Source organism: Coregonus lavaretus (genome assembly GCF_964263955.1).
Source record: "Coregonus lavaretus genome assembly, chromosome: 16".
Taxonomy (NCBI): Eukaryota; Metazoa; Chordata; class Actinopteri; order Salmoniformes; family Salmonidae; genus Coregonus; species Coregonus lavaretus.
In genome coordinates, this window is record NC_140003.1 from 20,388,733 (window position 1) to 20,400,098 (window position 11,366).

The 11,366-nt window shown below is 43.0% G+C and overlaps 1 protein-coding gene across 1 annotated transcript in view; it reads left to right on the forward strand.

The window, feature by feature from the left end:
- LOC311143618 (protein mono-ADP-ribosyltransferase PARP14-like) overlaps positions 1-10,871 on the forward strand; it is a 30,154-nt gene extending 19,283 nt beyond the window's left edge. Inside the window, exons 18-26 of the mRNA XM_084179473.1 lie at positions 1,428-1,533; positions 1,629-1,748; positions 1,858-1,920; positions 2,210-2,386; positions 2,512-2,694; positions 2,849-3,469; positions 3,720-3,883; positions 5,415-5,589; positions 5,802-10,871. Of these exons, the coding sequence (XP_084035599.1) occupies positions 1,428-1,533; positions 1,629-1,748; positions 1,858-1,920; positions 2,210-2,386; positions 2,512-2,694; positions 2,849-3,469; positions 3,720-3,883; positions 5,415-5,589; positions 5,802-6,097 (1,905 nt within the window). The 3' untranslated portion in view covers positions 6,098-10,871. The remainder of the gene's footprint in view (positions 1-1,427; positions 1,534-1,628; positions 1,749-1,857; positions 1,921-2,209; positions 2,387-2,511; positions 2,695-2,848; positions 3,470-3,719; positions 3,884-5,414; positions 5,590-5,801) is intronic.
- The last annotated feature ends 495 nt before the right edge of the window (positions 10,872-11,366 follow it).

Consider the following 11,366-nt stretch of genomic DNA (forward strand, 5'->3'; position numbering starts at 1 on the left):
TACCAGCTGACACCCCCCTTTCGGATCTTCTAGGCACCCCTAGAATCCTTGCTCCTTGTCCCTATAAGGGTTCACCTGTCCTCCAGATGATCTTCACTTGCTCCTGTATCTTCCTCTGAAATTCCCTCTGATGTTTCCTTCTGGCCCATTGCACTCACAGCAAAGTGACCAACCTGTCCACAACTATAACACACTTCTTAAGATTGCTGGAAGTATGGCTTAAATCTTCCTCTTCCTCTTTCTAAGCCTTCTCGTCCTCTTCCTCTCCAATTCTTTCACAGTCCAGAAACTATCTATGGATATGAAACAACTTGTACCACTAGGTGTGGCTGGTACAATTGCATTTGACCTTGTTCAGTTGAAGCTGTGTCAGTGATTGTTGATTTGGTGCACACTGATTCTTCATAACCAAAGCTTTTCTTCTCCTTCTTCTTCTCCCCGAGTTGTATTTGATTGAGTTTTCTGAGAGTTTCTTGGTCCTGTTCTTTCTAGTTGTTTACATATCGGTATTCTTCAAAGGCTTATATTCTAGGCTCTGTCCTCGAAATATCATCTTCCATCATCTTCTTACTTGTGCTCTCTTTCCTTTCCTCAATGTATGCTTCTCCAATTCTTGGGATCCTTTTCTCAGCAGTTTTTTCCTCTTCTCTTCTGTATCTTCAGCTTCTTGAGTTGTTGTTCCAGTTCTCGTTGTCTCTTCTAAATTATTCCCCTTATCCAGGCATAATACGCATCAGTCTATATCTCTTTCTATTTCTTCTTTGCTAATCATTGTAGGATAAAATCCTCTTGAACATAAAGCACCTTTAATCTCCAAATCTTCATCGCTGTATCCATCTTTACTTTAATCAGAACTCGAATCTCTTGTATTCTTCTTCTTCAAACATCCATCACCCCTTCTTTCCGCTCTGGCCAACCTCCATCTGATCACAGGGTCATATCCACCCATGATCTCTTCTCAATCACTCTGATCATCATCATCTTCATCATCATCATCATCTTCAAGTTCCATCTTCCTGAACCTCATTCCACCCTTAGTTTCCAGACATCTCATTTTCTTCCTACTTTTGGAGTTTTGGATTCATCTTTATGGTCGTTTCTGCTTTTCCTCTCTCTATTATTCAATCACTTGACTCCACTGGCCATGGTTGTTCAATACTTCCTCTGTTCTATGGGGTGTCCCCCTAAAACTGCTCCCCAGATGCTCCCTCTAAGCTGAATAAACCTCCTCTCAGGTTCCATTTGAAAACGTTAGCAAAGTCATAATTCCTCAGATACTACAAACCCTTTCGACACCTTGAAGAGTCGTCCATGCCCGACGAATTGAGGCTGTTCTGAGGGCAAAGGGGGGGGGGGGGGGTGCAACTCAGTGTACATTACTGTGTATAGTTGTTGTTTTTAAACCCATTCTTTGGATTGTCATCCAGGATGAAGATGATCTTTATGGTGATGATGATGACAGTGACTCTGAGGATGATTTTTATGATGATACCACCAGCTCTGGGGAAGACGATGGCAGCAGTGGTCAGACAGGTTCGTACAATTCCAATTTATTACAGCATGTGACATTCTGCTACAGTTGATGTCTGCTACTTATCCTTCCTCTGTAACCTCTACCCTTTATCCAGGAAACACCATTGAAGCAATGATTGGGCCAGTGATGGTCAAGGTGGTATGTGGTGACATCACTAAGGAGATAACAGACGCCATCGTCAGCAGTACAAACTCAAGCCTCGATCTGAACTCAGGCAAGATCCCTATTCCAAATTTCAAATCAGCAAAACAAATCTGATATTCTTGCATCATAAAGGTCTTCAGGTGAAGATTATTTCACTCATGTTGTTCCTCACTGTGTAGGTGTATCAGGAGCCATTCTAAAAGCAGCTGGACAGTCGGTTGTGGACGAGTGCAAAGCTTTAGGTATGAGACTTCCATTTCTTCCATAAATACAAACAAAGTAAAGTGGTCCTCTGTAGCTCAGCTGGTAGAGCACGGCGCTTGTAACGCCAAGGTAGTGGGTTCGATCCCCGGGACCACCCATACACAAAAAAATGTATGCACGCATGACTGTAAGTCGCTTTGGATAAAAGCGTCTGCTAAATGGCATATTATTATTATTATTATTATTAGAATTGAAATGTGGGTAACTGAAAAAGTGGTGTTTGTGTTAGAAGTTAGACATGCTAATGCATTTGTGTTCTGACCCCAGGGACCCAACCCAATGATGGTGTTGTCATGACCAAACCTGGAAACATCCAGACCAAGCACATCATTCACATGGTGGGGCAGACCAAGGAGAAGGAGATCACCAGCTCCATTCTCAAGGTGCTGAAGATGTGTGAAGACAAGAAACTCCAGTCGGTCTCCATCCCAGCACTTGGAACAGGTAGGCGTAATAACATTGTAGTATTATTGTTAAAAACCTAAAAGTGGAATTTATTATTTGCTATGCATGTACTGTAATGATAAACACTGGACACCAAAAACACAAATGTTTATGCTGCTGTACAGGTGCTGGTAACTTGGGAGCAATGGCGGTCGGGAATGCAATGTTGGACGCAATAACTGAGCTACAGAAAACCATCAGAACCCCATCAGTTAAAACGATTCACATTGTTATATTCCAAACCAAGATGATGAAGGACTTTGATGAGGTTATGAAAAAGTTCAAAAAGGTGACGCCCAAGCCTGCTGGTTAGTAGTAACCTAATCGTCTTCATAAATATAACTATATAAGCCTTTAAAATCGTTTTTTTACAAATGTTTAAGCCTTTACAAGTGTTTAATCTTTTCCACAAGCACGTTTCTCATATATTATGTATGTATTTATTTACTTCTACAAAAACAGCCAAAAAAAACACACCAGCCCAGCCTGCTCCTACCAAACCAGCCCTGTGTTTGGCCAGCGCCACAGCAGCCGTGGTCTTCCCCAGTATGGAGACTGAGGTGTACGGGCCCTCCCCTGCCAGCCTGGCTCAGGTGAAGAAACTTCTGGACAAGCTGGTCTCTGAGGAGTGCATCAGCCAGGACCTGCCCTCCAGCCACCTGCCCCTTCTGCTGGAGCCGCAGAAACAGGCCATCGTGGCCCTGAGCCAGAAGAACCAGGTCCGTGTCCTGGTAGCATCCCCAAACAAAGTCACTGTCTCTGGGAAGAAAGACAACGTTTTTTCGGTCGTCCTCCAGATTAGGGACTATCTGCTGGGGGCGAGGGACAGGGAGAGCCGGGAGGGAGAGGAGAAGAGGATGTGGGAGACGGTGCGCTGGGAGGCCGGGGAAGGAGAGGCCTGGGGAGAGCTGGACCAGAGTCTCAGCTATGATCTCGAGCTGGCCGTACACAGGAAAGACAAAAGTTTTAAATATAACCACCAGGGGGAGACATTCACTGTTGATCTGAGCAGAATGCAGCAGACTGACAGCAAAGGGACAATCACCAGAGTCAAAAGGAGCCTTGTGGCAGACTCGGACACAGGTAATACCTCGGTTATATGTTTAGGAAAAATCTTTATAGTCAAGCATCGTTTATAGTTCATACAAATTTATAGTTTATCAAACGTGTATAATACAGAACATCAAGAGAATATTAATCCTATGAATTGAAATATGTGTCATCTGCTTTACATCTCCAGGCCCTCTGACATATATTTGATAATAACTCATTGATCCTGTGTTTTTACATTGATGATCTGTTCAATTGTTTCCTCTATGCTTCTGTTTTTCAGCTGTCATTCAGTTCCCACGTAGCTGGACCAGAATGGACGGCAAGGACCTGGAGATAGTCACACTGGCTCCCAACTCAGGGGAGTACCAGAGCATAGAGAAGGAATTTGTTGCAACCTCCAAGAAACCAAATACTAATACACAATCAACCATTCAGATTGTCCAGGTAAATGAACTATTACTGATATGATATACACTGAACAAAAATATAAACGCAACATGCAACAATTTCAAAGATTTTGCTGAGTTACAGTTCATATAAGGTAATCAGTCAATTTAAATAAATTAATTAGGGCCTAATTTATGGATTTCACATGACTGGGAATACAGATATGCATCTGTTGTTAGGGGGGTGGATCAAACAAAGCAGTCAGTATCTGGTGTGACCACCATTTGGCTCAAGCAGTGCGACACATCTTCACATGCAGTTGATCAGGCTGTTGATTATGGCCTGTGGAATGTTGTCCCACTCATCTTCAATGGCTGTGCAAAGTTACTGGATATTGGCGGGAACTGGAACATGCTGTCGTACACGTCAATCCAGAGCATCCAAAACATGCTCAATGGGTGACATGTCTGGTGAGTATGCAGGCCATGGAAGAACTAGGACATTTTCAGCATCCAGAAATTGTGTACAGATCCTTGCAACATGGAGCCGTGCATTATCATGCTGAAACATGAGGTGATGGCGGTGGATGAATGGCACGACAATGGACCTTAGGATCTCATCACTGTATCTCTGCATTCAAATTGCCATAGATAAAATGCAATAGTGTTTGCTGTCCGTAGTTTATGCCTGCCCATACCATAACCTCACCATGGGGCACTCTGTTCACAATGTTGACATCAGCAAACCACTCACCCACACAACGCCATACACACTATCTGCCCGGTACAGTTGAAACCTGGATTAATCCATGAAGAGCACACTTCCCCAGCGTGCCAGTGGCCATCGAAGATGAGCATTTGCCCACTGAAGGTCAAGTCAGGTCAAGACCCTGGTGAGGACTACAAGCCGCAGATGAGCTTCCCTGAGATGGTTTCTAACAGTTTGTGCAGAAATTCTTCGGTTGTGCAAACCGACAGTTTCATCAGCTGTCCGGGTGGCTGTTCTCAGATGATCCCACAGGTGAAGAAGCCGGATGTGGAGGTCCTGGCTGGGCTGGCGTGGTTACACGTGGTCTGCGGTTGTGAGGCCCGTTGGACTTAATGCCAAATTCTCTAAAATGGCATTGGAGGCAGCTTGTGGTAGAGAAAATAACATTACATTTTCTGGCAGCAGCTCTGGTGGACGTTCCTGCAGTCAGCATGCCAATTGCACGCTCCCTCAAAACTTGAGACATATGTGGCATTGTGTTGTGTGACAACATTTTAGAGTGGCCTTTTATTGTTCCCAGCAGAAGGAGTTACGATGCACCTGAGTTATGATCATGTTGTTTAATCAGCTTCTTGATATGCCACACCTGTCAGGTGTTGGCAAAGGAGAAATGCTCACTAACAGGGGTGTAATCAAATTTTAGAGAAATAAGCTTTTTGTGTGTATGGAACATTTCTGGGATCTTTTATTTCAGCTCATGAAACATGGGACCAACACTTTACATATTGCATTTATATTTTTTTCAGTGTAGATTATATACAACCAGGAGAGAAATGTAGTGATTGTGTCACTGACAATATCTATAATGCTTTATCTACAGATCCAGAGGATTCAGAGCAAAGACCAGTGGCAGAGGTACGCAGTGAAGAAACAGGCGTTGGATAAGAAGTATCCTAAAAACAAGAATGAGCTGAACCTTTACCACGGCACCACCAAAGACATTTGTCAGAAAATCAACGCCTGTGGTTTCAATAGGAGCTTCTGTGGGAGAAACGGTAAAGAACATTCTTCATCAACTCATACACTGTCACTCCATTCAGATAACAGTAGTGCTCTGTAGAGCTTAATCAAACAAAGATTCAAACAAATGATCACTTCAAAAACTGTCTTGTCATTATAGTTGTCAATTTCACCAGATTCCTCTATTTCATTCCATGTTTAACTACTTGAAGCTTTCTTGAATCTTTTTGATTTTCTTCGGTTTCAGCTACTGTTTACGGGGACGGGACCTACTTTGCCAAAGAGACGTGGTACTCGTGCCAGGATGCCTACTCCAACCCAGACGCCAGTGGGCTGAAGTACATGTACCGTGCCAGGGTGCTGGTGGGTAAACCCTGCCTAGGAGTGAGGGGCATGAAGGAGCCGAACCCTCTGAACCCTACTGATCTCCATCAGGGCCTGCATGACTGTGCTGTCAATGACCTGCAGAATCCCTTTATTTATGTGGTGTTCTGTGATGCAGGGGCCTACCCTGACTACCTCATCAGCTTCAAGACTGTCTGAGAGAGAGGCGGCCTGATGAAGGCCTTTTTTTTTAAGAATACGGCACTGAAACGCCAATACGGCAAAATGTAACATTTGCACTCTAAACTGTAGAAACTACACTATATATACAAAGGTATGTGGACACCACTTCAAATTAGTGGATGCGGCTATTTCAGCCACACCCGTTGCTGACAGGTGTATAACATCGAGCACACAGCCATGCAATCTCCACAGACAAACATTTGCAGTAGAATGGCCTTACGGAAGAGCTCAGTGACTTTCAGCGTGGCACCGTCATAGGATGCCACCTTTCCGACAAGTCAGTTTGTCACATTTATGCCCTGCTAGAGCTGCCCCGGTCAACTGTAAGTGCTGCTTATTGTGAAGGGAAAACATCTAGGAGCAACAACGGCTCAGCCGCGAAGTGGTAGGCCACAGCCTGAAGCGTGTAGCGCGCAAAAATCGTCTGTCCTCGGTTGCAACACTCACTACCGAGTTCCAAACTGCCTTTGGAAGCAACGTCAGCACAATAACTGTTTGTCGGCAGCTTCATGAAATGGGTTTCCATGGCCGAGCAGTCGCACACAAGCCTAAGATCACCAATGCGCAATGCCAAGCGTCGGCTGGAGGGGTGTAAAGCTTGCCGCCATTGGACTCTGGAGCAGTGGAAACGCATTCTTTGGAGTGATGAATCATGCTTCACCATCTGGCAGTCCGACGGACGAATCTGGGTTTGGCGAATGCCAGGAGAACGCTACCTGCCCCAATGCATAGTGCCAACTGTAAAGTTTGGTGGAGGAGGAATAATGGTCTAGGGCTGTTTTTCATGGTTCGGGCTAGTGTGGGCGAGTGTGCAGCTCTCAACTGGTTTTGGCATGGAGCAGCTCACATAAGAATGACATCGGTAGCCGGTAGGGTAGGAAAGATGTTTCAATGTATTATATCTACCAGTAAATGCTAACTAAGGCAACAATAGGTATGCAAAGCAGGTATTGAAAAAGTGGACCCGGAAGTGTTGGTTAGTAGGCTATTTGTGATGCGCAATTGTCATCATGCGCAATTGTCATCATGTGCTGTTTGCATCAGGGGCGTAGATACCCACTGGGGAGCCAGTACCTGACAGGCCCATCCAATCAGATTGATGTGGTTTAAGCGTTCTATTTTAAAAAGTGTGATTTTGAGAGTGAAAATCTGATAAATCTATAGGAAAACTCATTAAAAAAACATAGGAAAACATAGGAATTTTCATACAGGGTGCCTTTCCTTCGCTGGGTGGGCCGTTTGGGAACTTTTTGACAAAATTTGAGTCTACTCCCTAGAAAGGCAGGAACCTAGGAAGAAACCTAGAGAGGAACCAGGCTCTGAGGGGTGGCCAGTCCTCTTCTGGCTGTGCCAGGTGGAGATTATAAGAGTACATGGCCATTAAGGTTAGATTGTTCTTCAAGATGTTCAAAGGTTCATAGATGACCAGCAGGGTCCAATAATAATCACAGCATTTCCCAATCGAAATTTACAACTATTACTTCCCATTGCAAAAATAATTTCACGTTTAGCACACAATAACCAGTGACCTAAAGTTTAAAGTGGAACTGACAGCGTTTTAACTACTTTGCAGATATGAAACAAACAGACAATCATAATATAATATCAGTCAAAAATATAAAATTCCCAGTTTATGCTACAAAACCAACTTGATAAGAGGTTTTAAAAATAGGTTATATTTGACTCAACGTTCCATGACGTACACTAAGGCATTGTTGGCAAAATAGATGGATGCCGTTCAATGCATGATTAATATAATTCACCAATACATTTCTTGGTAGTCTGAAAAATATTGCTATCAGGTTGTAAATCACAGCTGACCTGGTACATTGTTTGCTGCCTCTATTCAGGATGCACTGTTCCGGTTTCAATGACTGAATATTCTGGACAAAAACGGACGAATGTAACTAGGGCTGGGAATGTCAATACAATCAAACTAACAAGGGCAATGATCACAAGTCAGTCATAACGTGGCTAATAGGCTAGCGTATCTACAGTTGAAGTCGGAAGTTTACATACACCTTAGCCAAATACATTTAAACTCCGTTTTTCACAATTCCTGACATTTAATCCTTGTAAAAAATTCCCTGTCTTAGGTCAGTTAGGATCACCACTTTATTTTAAGAATGTGAAATGTCAGAATAATTGTAGAGAGAATGATTTATTTCAGCTTTTATTTATTTCATCACATTCCCAGTGGGTCAGAAGTTTACATACACTCAATTAGTATTTGGTAGCATTGCCTTTCAATTGTTTAACGGGTCAAACGTTTTGGGTAGCCTTCCACAAGCTTCCCACAATAAGTTGGGTGAATTTTGGCCCATTCCTCCTGACAGAGCTGATGTAACTGAGTCAGGTTTGTAGGCCTCCTTGCTCGCACACGCTTTTTCAGTTCTGCCCACAAATGTTCTATAGGATTGAGGTCAGGGCTTTGTGATGGCCACTCCAATACCTTGACTTTGTTGTCCTTAAACCATTTTGCCACAATTTTGGAAGTATGCTTGGGGTCATTGTCCATTTGAAAGACCCATTTACGACAAAGCTTTAACTTCCTGACTGATGTCTTGAGATGTTGCTTCAATATATCCACATAATTTTCCTTCCTCATGATGCCATCTATTTTGTGAAGTGCACTAGTCCCTCCTGCAGCAAAGCACCCTCACAGCATGATGCTGCCACCCCCGTGCTTCACGGTTGGGATGGTGTTCTTCAGCTTGCAAGCCACCCCCTGTTCCTCCAAACATAACATTGGTCATTATGGCCAAACAGTTCTATTTTTGTTTCATCAGACCTGAGGACATTTCTCCAAAAAGTACGATCTTTGTCCCAATGTGCAGTTGCAAACTGTAGTCTAGCTTTTTTATGGCGGTTTTGGAGCAGTGGCTTCTTCCTTGCTGAGCGGCCTTTCAGGTTATGTCGATATAGGACTCGTTTTACTGTGGATATAGATACTTTTGTACCTGTTTCCTCCAGCATCTTCACAAGGTCTTTTGCTGTAGTTCTGGGATTTATTTGCACTTTTCGCACCAAAGTACGTTAATCTCTAGGAGACAGAATGAGTCTCCTTCCTGAGCGGTATGACGGCTGCGTGGTCCCATGGTGTTTATACTTGCGTACTATTGTTTGTACAGATGAACGTGGTACCTTCAGGTGTTTGGAAATTGCTCCCAAGGATGAACCAGATTTGGCTTATTTCTTTTGATTTTCCCATGATGTCAAGCAAAGAGGCACTGAGTTTGAAGGTAGGCCTTGAAATACATCCACAGGTACACCTCCAATTGACTCAAATGATGTCAATTAGCCTATCAGAAGCTTCTAAAGCCATGACATAATTTTCTGGAATTTTCCAAGCTGTTTAAAGGCACAGTCAACTTAGTGTATGTAAACTTCTGACCCACTGGAATTGTGATACAGTGAATTCTAAGTGAAATAATATTTCTGTAAACAATTGTGTCATGCACAAAGTAGATGTCCTACTTGCCAAAACTATAGTTTGTTAACAAGAAATTTGTGGAGTGGTTGAAAAACTAGTTTTAATGACTCCAACCTAAGTGTATGTAAACTTCCGACTTCAACTGTATTTATTTAGCAAGCTAAAAACACTGAGCCTAATGTTAGCTAGATAGCTAGCTGCTAGGAGGATGTAATGTCATGCCATTGGAGGCGTGGGTGAGTGACTGACTTTTTCCCCTCGTATAGTTTTTCGGTGGCTATACGCAGCTAGAGATGCAGGTGTCCTTTGGTTAGCTAGCAAGAGTTTCAACGACTGTTATCCAGTTAGCATATCTCTTGCGTTCGCAAATTCACTCAGGCTATCTACTCTGATTTCAGAGCACTCTCGTCTGAGTGTGCCATTGCGCAGAACAACTGATGAATTTACGAACTTGCAACACCCGCTGAATATGACCGGTGTCAGTAAACATAGGCAAAAAAAGTAATAGTTAGTCAAGAACGTTCTAGATAACATGTAAACAGCCTAACCAGCTCTGCTACTGCAAATAAAATGGTCAGAGTGAGGTGCCAATTAGCTTGGGTACTTGGTTGGGACAAGCATGCATTGGCAGGCAAGCTGCAGAATGTCGAGGAGGCTACAATTCCCCATCGTTTATCAGTGCAATTTTGATGGCAAACTAGCTGAAAAAGTTTGAGAGGGTTTATCTAATGTTCCTTCGTTACATTTTAGCTCATCTTGCTCTGGCTAGCATTAGTTGTTGATCTTGTTGTTGTTGATGTGCATAACTAAGGGAGAGAGAGCCTACATTTTCATGGTTGTTTGATCAATAGGACTGTAATGTTCCCAAATGTAAGATGACTCCTGTGGTGTTTACATATTTGCAGAAATCCATTCAGGTGTATTTTGTGGTTTTTGACGAATGCGTTCTAATGATCTAAAGTCCCGGTGTTGCAACTGCCTGTAAACACACAGTCCAGTACAAAGTGAATGATGGCAGGCCCGTGTGGCAAATGGCTTGTTTGTATAAAGGCCTACTGTAGCTCTAATTGGCTATAGCACACATGTCTGTGTAGACTCCGGTCCTGGACAAGACAGATGTTTTTATTCTGTTTTATTTACTGCAGTGTCTATTAATTGTCCAAACGCACGTCCGCTTTCCCACTCTATATTGCTATAGAATTTTCACAAATGTCTTACTATACGTAATTCCCAAACATTCTAAGAATTTATGAAAAAGCGATGGCTAACAACTTCAAGCACGCTACAATAAAAAACACAGTTCCACTCACCAGATGATGATCATTAGATAATTAACTTCTTGTTGAAAGTTATTCTTGAAAAGGGAGAAGCTATCAAATTAGCAACAACGTCCTCTTTGATGACACCTGCTGCAGCTGCTGCAAACTAACCGACTCTGACTCAATTTGCTTTAGGTGGCCTCGAACACAACACTGTCAACATACTTTTGGACATGTAGTGTAGTTTAGTGGTAAATATTAGGCCTAATGCCTTAACATTATATTGTATTGATTTTCCTGTATGAGGGTTCACTAAAAGCTGCCTTTGTTTGGCACAGAAAAGCTGTGAACTGTACAGTATTACATTTAGTTTGTTTTTGAAATCCTGACAATACCCTTGTCAAAATGTGTTCTGGCTTTTATGTCTCTAATCAATATTATCTCTGCAAATCACGAAGTGCCTCTTGTAACCTGTCCAAGTGCAGCCAAATAGTGTGGCTCAGTTGGTAGGGCATGGCGCTTGCAACGCCAGCTTTGTGGGTTTGATTCCCAC